General features: G+C 43.4%; 1 protein-coding gene across 1 annotated transcript in view; it reads left to right on the top strand.

Annotated features, from left to right (window-relative positions):
• The window catches only part of SYCP2 (synaptonemal complex protein 2), a 372,455-nt gene that overhangs the window by 307,564 nt on the left and 52,405 nt on the right, over positions 1–12,486 (top strand). Inside the window, exon 35 of the mRNA XM_082271514.1 lies at positions 5,153–5,213. Coding sequence (XP_082127640.1) covers positions 5,153–5,213 — 61 coding nt within the window. The remainder of the gene's footprint in view (positions 1–5,152; positions 5,214–12,486) is intronic.

Here is a 12,486-nt window from a genome sequence, read left to right as displayed (position 1 = left end):
ACCTGTCCCCATTTCCGGGAGACCTCGCCGCAGACCTTACCGCAGAACGTTCGCACCCCCTTCCCCGCCGCCGGGCCATTCAGAAAGCACAGCACACTTGGTGCATGCACAGTAGGGAACCGGCTGTGAAGCCGCAAGGCTGCTTGTTTCCCTTAGAAGGAATGACAGCGGCAGCACCCGAGAGCCGATTGAAAAATCGGCTGGGGTGACAACATTGCAGGAGCCCGGGATAGGTAAGTGTCATAATACTAAAGTCAGCAGCTACATTTTTTTTACCTTAAACCATTAACAATAGAATGTACCAAGGCAGATGTTTATCGTTTCCCAGATTTGCAAGGCTGCCATCTGGTCTTCTCTTCACACTTTCTCTAACTTCTGCCAGATATATGTTTCTGACTCACTTTCTCTAATATCTACTGGGTAAATATTTCGTCCTCACACATTCTGTAAGTTTTTTGCCAGGTGAACATTTTGGCTTCATCTGATGCCAGCTTCAGATGTCAGGTTCTTCGGGCGGCTCTTTGAGCTGCAGGCAGTCCCCAGTTCTCTGTTGCCCTCCCCTCAGTTTGACGACTTTGAGTTTGACGGGCACAGGTCCCACCCCTCATCATTTATGATTATGCTTTCTGACCAACTTTTTTAGAAACCTTAGGCATGTTGGTAATAGTAGGGATTATCCTAGGCTGACCTACAGTTTGTTGTTTGCCAGTGTCGGATCCTTCTATAGACCTTATCCTCAGCTCTTCAGGGCAACACTTCTTCCTTAATGGACTTCAAGAAATAGATTTTGTGGTAAGAACAAAAATCCTTTTTCTCTTTCATTCATTGACGGACACAGCTCCTGATTCTTCTTAATCTTTGGGTTAAACTGCCCCTACAGGAGTAGGACACTAGGCATGAAAAAGCTTGACTACGCCTATGGGCAGTCTCAGGGGGTATACACTCACTCCAAAACAATAAGGTGATACCACCCTTCTCCTGCGCCTAGAATCCAAGCTCCCCGACCACACTCCCCACGGGACTCACAACTGGCGTCTCAGGTGACTAAGGTCTTGCTGCCCAAAACGGACTGGGGTAGTCCAACGGTACTACAGGCAAAGAGAAACAAAGAAAGGGCGCACCGACCTAGCTCATTATCCTCAATAATAGGCTTTATTCATGCAACATATAAAATGGCTACTCACAAACACAGGTGAAAAAAGATCATATCAAGCTCGGTTGCTCCAGTGTCAGGAGTAGTCCATAAGTTAGTCCATAATCCGATGAGATGACGGCTGACGCGTTTCGAGGCTCAGCCTCTTCCTCAGAGCCACTGTGTCATGACTTACTCATAAGTTTAAATAGCAATGCATTGCTCAAATCCCCTCCCTCAGATCTCGGGGGCCCCTCCCTCTAGGGATGTGGCTGAGGTACTACACCCTTCCCTCTTGTAGCACTACCATTCAGCCCCCTACAGGGTTGGTTCATGCTATTGCTATTTAAACTTATGAGTAAGTCATGACACAGTGGCTCTGAGGAAGAGGCTGAGCCTCAAAACGCGTCAGCCGTCATCTCATCGGATTATGGACTACTCCTGACACTGGAGCAACCGAGCTTGATATGATCTTTTTTCACCTGTGTTTGTGAGTAGCCATTTTATATGTTGCATGAATAAAGCTTATTATTAAGAATAATACGCTAGGTCGGTATACACTCACTCTCAGCTATAGGCACTCAGTATTTTTCCGCCTAGTCAGGAGTAAGGACTTCGTTGCTTGCTGGGATCTCTGGTCTTGGCGATTTTTTTCTTTTGAATTAAATTTTTCTATCTTTGTTATTTTGTTCCTGGGAGAATCTACAATCAGTTGCCGGACGGGGCGACGGACTGGATAATTCCTTCAGAGCCCCTTGCCGTGACCGTCGGCTCCCGCGCGCGTGCGCGGGAGTGATGTCACCGCGGCTCCGGCCAATCAGATGGCCGGATGCCGCGATCCCGGAAGACGGGCGACTGGATATGTCGCCCGTCATAGATGTAAGCGAGCGGCGCGGCGAGGCAAGTATTTCATAATGAGCTAGTATGCGATGCATACTAGCTCATTATGTCTTTCTCTTTCAGGATGTAAAGAAAAAAAAAATTATTTTCTCGGTTTACAACCTCTTTAAAAATGAAGGTTGCGGCTGACGCTGCGTCGGAGGTGCCCGTCTCTTTTGGTGCCCAAAGGCGCTTCAAAGTGGCGAGGGTGATCCCTTTTCCGTTTACTTTGACAACATTGTCACAAAATAGTGGAGTTGTCCAAAATGCAGTGGTTCCTAAGCGCTTTTTGCTTGCGGTGTCCTTATGAGGACAAGGACAAGGAGCCCCATCGTAGACGTGGGCCATTCGCCTCGGCTCATAAGGGGGATTTTTTCTCACTTCTATCGATATCAAGGACACCTACCTGCACATTCTAATATGTGTCGGTCACCAACGCTTCCTCTGTTTTGCCGTGGGCCAGGAGCATTATCGGTTTGTGGGGTGGACCTTTGGACTCGCCTCCACTCCTCGGGTCTTCACAAAAGTGTTGGCCCTGGTGCTGGCATTGTTTGAGTCGGTGGGGGATCACGGTACTGGGGTATCTGGACAATCTTCTTCTGCGAGCGGAGTCTCCGACTGCTCTGATGGACAACTGGAGATTGCGCTGTGAACTCTGATGGAGTTCAGTTGGATTCTGAACCTTCAGGAGTCTGCTCTGGTTCTGTCCACCAAAACCAGACTATCTGGGTCTGACTCTGGATTCAATCTCAGCCAGTGTGTTTCCTCCTCTGAAAAAACTCAAGACATTGCTGTTGTTCAGCAGACGGTCATCCCTCCAGGCTTGCATGCGGATGCTGGGCTTGATGGTGTCCACCCTAGAGGCAGTCTGTTTGCACAGTTCCACATGAGATTTCTGTGAGATTTCTGCTAAAGAGATTCTGGTGAAATGGGACAAGGATCCACGGTCCCTAGAAGTGGCTTCGTTTTCTGGCACTTCGACATGGAAAATCCTTTCTCTCCCTGTACTGGATGGTTGTCACCACTGATGCCAGCCTGTCCAGGTGGGGAGGCGTCCTCAGCACAGATGTGCTCAGGGGGTCCGGACTGCCGATTAATGTTCTGGAAATCCGCGCTATCAGCCTCTGTCTGGCTCATTGGTCAATTCGTCTTCAGGGGTGTCCTGTACAAATTAATTTGAACAATGCCACGACCGTGGTCTATGTCAAACACCAAGGGGGCACAAGTAATGTTCTTGCAACTCGGTAAGTAGCCGCATTCTAAGGTGGGCTGACCAGTTAGTTCCAGCACTCTCAAATTTCTGCCACGACTTCTCTGCATGATCAAAGTCCAGTCCAGACTGACTTCGCCGGTCTTGGTACGCCAATCGGGTACAGTTGGTCACCGATGCTCCTTGGGGACTTCCTCTCAGGGAGAATCTGCTGTCGCAAGGACCAATCTTCCATCCTGCCTTACAGACGCTGGCTTTGACAGCTTGGCTGTTGAACGCCAGGTGCTGAAGGATGGAGGTGATTCCTACGCTGTTGAAAGCTAGGAAATCTACTTCTAGGAAGCTCTATCATTGTACATTGAAGACGTACATTGCATGGTGTGAGTCTCTTGGGGTTCATCCGCGCTCCTTCTCGGTGCCTCAAATCTTAAGCTTCTTTCAATGGGAGGTTGAACAGAAATTGGTCTTCAGTACCATCAAGGGCCAGGTATCGATTTTGGCGGTCTTTTTCCAACTCCCTGGTGCATACCTTTCTTCGGGGTGTCCGACATTTGGTTCCTTCAGTGCGGGCTCTGTTGCCACCCTGGGATCTTAATGTGTTGCTTTCCGCTCTATAGAAGCCTCTCTTTGCAAATATTCGGGAGGTTTCCCTGCTTGCGCTGCTCCAGAAGGTGGCCTTTATGGTGGCTATCACCTCTGCGCGCAGGGGGGTAAGAACTGGTGGCATTATCCTGTCGTTCACCTTATTGGTGATTCACAAGGATAAGGTGGTGCTTCGCCCCTGTCCGTCATTCCTTCCTAAAGTGGTCTCTGACTGTCATTTGAATGAAGACATTGTGTTGCCTTCCCTGTGTCCCAGGCCAAACATCTGAAAGAAATTGCCTTGCATGCCTTGGATGTGGTCCGGGCAATTAGGGTGTACCTGGCAGCTACGGAGTCTTTTAGGAAGTCAGACTCTCTATTTGTGCTCTCGGACGGACCTCACAAAAATGGTTGTCTGCTTCCTCTGCGACCATTTCCAGATGGATCAGACAAACGGTGGTTCAGGCCTATTGTATCAGGGGTCAGTTTTCTCCTTTCCCTGTCAAAGAGCACTCTACTAGGGTGCTTGGTGTCTCCTGGGCTTCCGTCATCAAGCGTCAGTGACGCAGGTTCGCAAGGCAGCCACCGGGTCGTCAGTGCACACTTTTACAATTTTTTTTTAAAGTAGATGTGTTGGCATCTGCGAATGCCTCTTTTGGCCACAAGGTTTTGCAGGCTGCTGTTTAGAGGACCTGGTCCTCTTTGAGGGTGTATTATTTTTTTCAGGTAAGCTCCAGTTGTTTATGGTTGAGCTCCATGTTACCTGGTTGGATATGGTTTAGCCTTGGGAATTTTTTTCTGCTTTTTTCCCACCCCTCATATTTAACACTGCTTTGGGATGTCCCAATAGTTCAGAGGGACCGGGAGCTGTGTCCATCAATGAACTAAAGAGAAAATTGGATTTTTGACTTGCCGTCAAATCAATTTCTCTCATGTTCATTGACAGACACAGCACCCACCCCTCTGTGGAGTTAGCTTTATTCTGCTTGTAACAAAACTAAGTGCCTATAGCTGAGAGTGGGTGTATACCCCCTGGGACTGCCCATAGGTGTAGTCAAGATTTTTTCTGCCTAGTGTCCTACTAGGGGGCAGTATAACCCAATAGTTAAGAGAATTAGGAGCTGTGTCCGTCAATGAACATCAGAGAAATGGATTTTACGGTAAGTTAAAAATCCCTTTTCTGACTTGTGCATTCATAACTATTTTAACAGAACAAAAAAATGAAACATGTAAAGCTAAGTGTCCAACTTTCAGACTGCAGTTTCAAGCTTGTTGGCTTTCAGTAATAAAAGATATGTGCTACAGCTTAAGGCACTTACACTAATTGTCATTTTTTTTTTTCTATTCAGAAAAACAGTTGTGCTTCTTACCACTCAACTAATGTTACACACACAACTTTCCATGAATCCGGTATGTATCGTACGTTACTTAAACAAATTCATCTGCTTATCACTTCAGCTTCGGAAAGGTTTTACCCCCTTCATGGTCAGAACCTTTTTTTAGCTATTTAACACTGTGCTAATTCAACTGGTAATTGCGCAGTCATGCAACACTGTACACAAATAAAATGTATATAATTTTTATCGCACAAATAGAGCTTTCTTTTGGTGTTGATCAACACTGGGGGTTTTTATTTCTTATTATATAAACGAAAAAGAACTGAACATTTTTGAAAAAAATGTTTTTTTACTTTTCTTGTACCAAAGTTTTTATTAAAGGAAAAGCATAAACATACATCAGAGCAAGGTATGTGCGTACAATGCGAAAAATGAAACACATAAAACAGGTAGCATCAAGAAAAAATACAAACCTTGGGCGTGAGCCAACATTAGATGCTGTAAACTAAATGGAATTTGTTATTTAAAATATATAAAACTGGGACCAAAAGTCCCCCAGTGACACATAGTGCAATCTACAACAGGTGGAGCAATCCGAGAGTGTTCCATCAATCAGATATAGACATGGTCATAGAGTACCAAGAAAAAAGAGGGAGCAATACAGAATAGACAAAGGAAAAAGGAAGACAAACAAAGAGGGAGAAGACGATAGGAGACAAAGACAAGAGTGGGGATGGGAGAGCAGGACCTGCGGGGCGAACATTAAATGGAGAGGAGAGTGGTCTGAAATCTAGAAGGGGCGACATTCGAAATCCAGGGATCCCACACCTTAAGAAACTTGTCATGAGAATCAGAGGCTATAGCAGTCAGTTTTTCATTGATTAGGATATCATTCATACGATTTTTGACCGCCTCAAAGCTAAGCAACGGGGTCTTCCAGGACCGGGCTATTGTCAATTTCATAGCTGTGAACAAATGCTGGGCCAACTAGTGTTGCCTACGGGATAGGTCAGGTATAGGTTTGCATAGAAGTGCCTCATACGGGTCCCTTTTTAATGTGACCTGAAAAATATTACGGAGCAAAGCGTAGATCCTGATCCATAGTCTGAACACCTTAGGGCACGTCCACCAAATATGCGCCATGGTCCCCTCAGTTTTTTTTACTTTTCTACTATAAAACATATCCAATAAAAAAAAAAATCTATTCTTTATAAATTTGGCCAAAATGTATTCTGCTACATATCTTTGGTAAAAAATAATCCCAATAAGTTTATTGATGGATTTGTTTGAAAGTTATAGCGTCTATAAACTATGGTATATACAGTGGGGATCAAAAGTTTTGAGCACCCTAGGTAAAAATTTGTATTAATGTTCATAAAGAAGACAAGGAAAGATGGAAAAATCTCCAAAAGGCATCAAATTAGTTTAGACATTCTTATAATATGTCAACAAAAGTTAGATTTTATTTCCATCATTTACACTTTCAAAATAACAGAAAACAAAAAATGGCGTCTGCACCCTGCAGAGTTAATATCTTGTACTGCCCCCTTTGGCAAGTATCACAGCTTGTAAATGCTATTTGTAGCCAGCCAAGTTTTTCAATTCTTGTTTGAGGTATCTTTGCCCATTCTTCCTTATAAAAGTCTTCCAGTTCTTTGAGATTTCTGGGCTGTCTGTCATGCACTGCTCTTTTAAGGTCTATCCATAGATTTTCAATTATGTTGAGGTCAGGAGATTGTGAAGGCCATGGCAAAACCTTCAGTTTACGCCTCTTGATGTAATCCCCCGTGGATTTCGAGGTGTGTTTAAGAGCATTATCCATTTGTAGAAGCCATCCTCTCTTTAACTTCAGCTTTTTCACAGATGGCATCAAGTTACCATCCAAAATTTGCTGAAATTCTATTGAATCCATTTTTCCTTCTACTCGTGAGATGTTCCCTGTGCCACTGGCTGCAATACAACCCCAAAGCATGATTGATCCACCCCCATGCTTAACAGTTGGACAGAGGTTCTTTTCATTAAATTCTGTGCCCCTTCTTCTCCAAACGTGCTCATTCCGGCCAAAAAGTTCAATTTTAACCTCATCGGTCCACAGAACTTGTTTCCAAAATGCATCAGGCTTGTCTATATGCTCATTTGCAAAGTTCAAATGCTGATTTTTGTGGTGAGGACGTAGAAGAGGTTTTCTTCTGATGACTCTTCCTTTTCCATGAAGACCATATTTGTACAAGTATCTCTTTATAGTGGAATAGTGTACCACAACTCCAGTGTCTGCCAGATCTTTCTGGAGGGATCGTGCAGTCAAACGTGGGTTTTGAATTGTTTTTCCCACAATCCTGTGAGCTGTTCTGTCTGATATTTTTCTTGGCCTTCCAGATCTTGCTTTAACTTCCACTGTTCCTGATGACTGCCATTTCTTAATTACATTCCAAACAGAGGATATTGACATCTGAAAACGCTTTGCTATCTTCTTGTAGCCTTCTCCAGCTTTGTGAGCGTCAACTATTTCTAGTTTTCTAGACAACTGCTTAGAAGATCCCATGGTGCTGATTGTTGGGGCAAGGTCAGATGAGTCTGGGCATTTAAAACCTTTGAGATTGACATCACCTGGTCTTCCCAGACGATGATTGAGAACAATCCATGACACTGGCAGGTCTCAGCCTTGCAAAGGGGGCAGTGCATGCTATAAATTCTGCAGGGTGCCCAAACTTTTGCAGACGCCATTTTTTTGTTTTCTGTAATTTTGAAAGTGTCAATGATGGAAATAAAATCTAACTTTTCTTGACATATTATAAGAATGTCTAAGCTGTAATTTGATGCCTTTTGGAGATTTTTCCATCTTTCCTTGGCTTCTTTATGCACGTTAATACAAATTTTTACCTGGGATGCCCAAACTTTCGATCCCCACTGTATACTGGAATTGTTTTTTTTTTTTTATATATATATATATATACTCAAAATGTTGGTGATCAGCAACTTATAGTGGGACTGTGATAGTGCGGTGGGCAATCTGACACTAACTGACACTGGCTGGGACTCACCAGTGACACTAATACAGTGATCAGTGATTATTATACAGGATTTGTATAGCGCCAACAGTTTTTGCAGCAGTTTACAACGTTAGGGCAGAAAGTACAGTTACAATACAATTTGATACAGGAGGAATCAGAGGGCCCTGCTCGTTAGAGCTTACAATCTATGAGGGAGGGTGAAATGATACAAAAGGTAATAACTGTAGCAGATGAGATGATGAAGAAATTGAAAGTAAAGTTGTTAGGTGAAAGCAGGATAGATAGGCTTCTCTGAAGAGAAAATTTTCTGGGATCACCTAAAAATATAGTTGGGGATAGCAAGACAGATTGGGGTAGGGAAATCCAAAGGATGGGAGAGGCTCGAGAGAAGTCCTGGAGGTGAGTATGGGAGGAGGTGATGAGGGAGCTAGAGAGCAGGAGGTCTTGGAAGGGATGAAGAGGACGATTTTATTGGTATTTTGAGACTAGGTTAGTGATGTAGCTGGGGTCCGAATTGTGGATGGCTTTGTAAGTTATTGTTAGTATTTTGAACTTAATTAGCTGGGTGAGTGGCAGCCAATGGAGGGATTGGTAGAGAGGGGTAGCAGATGCAGACCGGTTTGTAAGGTGGATGAGTCTGGCAGCAGAATTCATGATGGACTGAAGAGGGGTAACTTATTTAAGGGTAAGCCAATGAGGAGAGAGTTGCAGTTGTGGATGTTAGAGATAACCAGGGAGTGAATCCGGAGCTTTGTGGTTTCATTGGTTAGGAAGGGATGTATTTTGGAGATGTTGAGGCGGCAAGCTTTGAAAAGTGATTGGATGTGGGGCCTAAAGGAGAGTTCAGAGTCCAGGATAACATCTAGCACCTTGGCATGCGGGGAAGGGTGGATTGTTGTGCCATTGCTTTTGATAGAGAAGTCAGGGGAAGAGGCATGTGGGGGAGAAAATATTATGAGCTCTGTTTTGGACAAGTTGAGTTGAGGAAGTGGTGTGACATCCAAGCTGATATGTCTGTTAGTAAGTTAGTGATGCTTGAGGAGAATGATGAAGTGAGCTGAGGGGTAAAAAGATAGATTTGGGTGTCCTCAGCATGGAAATTATATTGAAAGCCGTGGGAGGAGGTGTAGATTTAAAATAGGAGAGTTCTAAGAAAGGAACCTTGAGGTACCCAGACAGAGAAAGGAAGAGGAGTGGAGGAAGTAGAATTGGAATTGACACTGAAGCTGCGATGGAATAGGTAGAATGCGAGCCAGGATGCGAGCCAGCAAAGAGCACAGTCACTGAGACCAAAGGAGTAAAGTTTTTAATAATACTATACACTGTCACTGTACTAATGACACTGGCTAGGAAGGGGTTAACATCTAGGCACGATCAAAGGGTTAACTGTGTGCCTAACAGTGCAATGTGTGCTACTTTTTACTAAATATCTGTTTTGCTTTGCAGGGAGAAGAAACAAACAGATTGTTCCCTCTGTATAGAGCCCTGTGTTGTTTGTCAACACAAGGCTCTGGGCTGTGATTGGACGCAGCCGATCAGCAGATCCTGGCCATAAATCATTGGCTGGGACCTGCTGACAAAATCCCACTGTGTGTAATCACAGTGTGAGTTGAGGGGTGGCTCCCATGCGCATAACAGTGTACTGAATAGGTTAATCATAGGTCATTGAATTTAAAGAACAATTCCAGGTATGGCATTTTTTACATTTGGTCCAGCTTGGACCAGTGTAACTATGCATAAAACCATGGTATCTCTCTAGAACCTTGAAATCACTTTAGTGGACACTGCTAATCCACTGGTCCCCACTAGCTTCCAGGTCCCGTGCCAAGTGGCTTTCTCTGCTGCATTGTGGCCATTCAGCATAGGCGCCATTCAGAGAATGGATACAAATCAGAAAATTGGGTAGTATCTCCTGATCAGGTTACTGAAAAATTTAATTTCAGTAAGGTATGGATGACCAACACACCATACTGGTTGTCCCCTCCCCTTCAAACTCCAGAACATAAATCAAGGCTAGACAAAAAATGGGAAAGAACCCCAACAAAGAAGTTCTATATGCGGAGGAAGGGGAGCCGGCTCAATGCGGTATCTCCAAACAAATTTATTATAACAAAAATTGAAAAGCACACATTGAAGCTACAACAGACTACGTATATAGGGTAAAAATGACAACGTTGCCTTTTAAAATGCACCTGAATCCAAGCAAATATGCACCATCAAAATACAGTAAGTTATGTTAGACAGAAAAATATGCACATGTAAAGGTCTGGCTCCGGCAGGTAGCAGGTAACCTGAGTGATGTCAGCTGCTCATTAGTTGTACAGGCTCTTCATGGACTTCTGCTCCTGTCACATTGCCCAAGAATAAATACAACTTAAATGCAAAAAACTGTCATGTGAAGAATCCCTAGATCAACCATACAGAGTGTCAGATGGTGTGAGAGTTATATGTAATGGCCCTTGAGAAGGAATATTTTCGGCTGCAGGTGGATGTCAGAGAATGCTTTGAATGTTCTTACTGAATGCAAAGCATTCTCTGATTGGATGAGGTGTAGAGCATGACATCACTGCCCCACCTCTCCACTTTGTCTAATCAAAAAATGCTTTGAATTTACTGAGAGAATGCAAAGTATTCTTTGAATAGTGTAAAAAAGGAAGGTATGGTGGCGCTGCCTAAAGAACAAATTAACCACTTCAGCTCCAGGAGGTTTTACCCCCTTAGTGACCAGGCCATTTTTTGCGATTCAGCACTGCGTTATTTTAACGAAAAATTGCGTGGTCATGCAACAATGTACCCAAATACAATTGATGGCTTTTTCCCCCCCACAAATATAGCTTTCTTTTGGTGGTATTTGATCACATCTGCGGTTTTTAGATTTTGCGCTATAAACAAAATTTAGACAAAATAAAGACAATTTTGAAAAAAACGCCATATTTTTAACTTTCAATTTGTATTCTGCTACAAATTTTTGGTAAAAAAAAATCCCAAAAAAGCGTATTTTACTTGGTTTGTGCAAAAGTTATAGTGTTTACAAACTATGGGATCGATTTTTGGAATTTTTATTTACTTATTTTCTTTTATTAGTAATGGCGGCGATCAGCGAATTTTAGCGGGACTGCGACATTGCAGCGAACAGATCGGACCCCTAACTGACATTTTTGACACTTTTTGGGGACCAGTGACACTAATACAGTAATCAGTGCTAAATAATATGCACTGTTACTGTATAAATGACACTGGCAGGGAAGGGGTTAACACTGTGGGTGATCAAAGAGGTTAATGTATGCCTAACAATGCTTACTCACTGTGGGGGGGGGGCTCTGTTATAGGCACAGAGAGATCGGAGTCTCAGCTTAGCTGAAACTCCTGATCTCTCTCTGCCTGTGTGACAGAAGACTTCTGTCAGTTTCTCCTCCAGCGGCCCTCCTCCCGCTGTGTCTACATGAAGCGGGAATGAGGCTCCGGCGGCGCACACGCCGCCAAGACCGCGTGCACGATAGCACGTATATCTACATGATTTTGCACAGCTGAGCCGCCACCCTGCTGCAGTATATTTGCGGTGGGTGGTCGGCAACTGGTTAATATATGTACACAGGAATAAATAAATTAATAAATACTGTGTGTGATATATATAAAAATGTGCTCAAATGTGCTTATGAAAAAATATATTGAATGAGTCAGTCGTAATCAATGAAAACTAATACCAATAAATAAGTATAAACCAATATTGAAGCAATTACAAAAAAATATATAATTATAAAGTCCAATGATCTCAATGTATAAAAAGTGCAAAAATCACAAAAGTTAGTCGTGCTGGAAATCAATTCATCAATGTCATAAATATAAATACATAAAAATCAATAAGTATAATGATAAGAAATGTATAAACAGTGCTGAAAATCACAAATCAATTCAAAGTAAATATCATATTGATAATAAATTAAATTATGAGGTCCAAATATTCCAGTTGGTGCAAAGTGCAAAAAAAAGGTGCAGAAAATATCTGTTTTTATCAAAACCAACCTGTGCAAGTTGTGCAACAGTGAAAATGGTGCTCCCCCAATAGTACCACACTCACCAGATGGGAGTACAGCTACAGGGTTGGAAGCATACAGCCAGAACCAGGTTAGATGTTCCCAACCACTGTGGCACCAATCAATAGAGATGGCCTTGCGGTTTGCCCGGCGAAGGTTCGCTGCAAATTTTGCTTGTTCGCTACCCGCCAATTTTGCGAACACATGGCGTTGTTCGCGGCGGCCATATTAGTTTACATTGGGGAGAACTTTGACCCATGACACAGCTGTCAGGTGGAACGGGACAGTCAATTAAAACATT

The sequence above is a fragment of the Pelophylax lessonae genome, assembly GCF_965119305.1.
Source record: "Pelophylax lessonae genome assembly, chromosome: 11".
NCBI classification, from domain to species: domain Eukaryota; kingdom Metazoa; phylum Chordata; class Amphibia; order Anura; family Ranidae; genus Pelophylax; species Pelophylax lessonae.
Note: the sequence above shows the minus strand (reverse complement) of the source record. Positions and strands in the feature narration are given on the sequence as shown.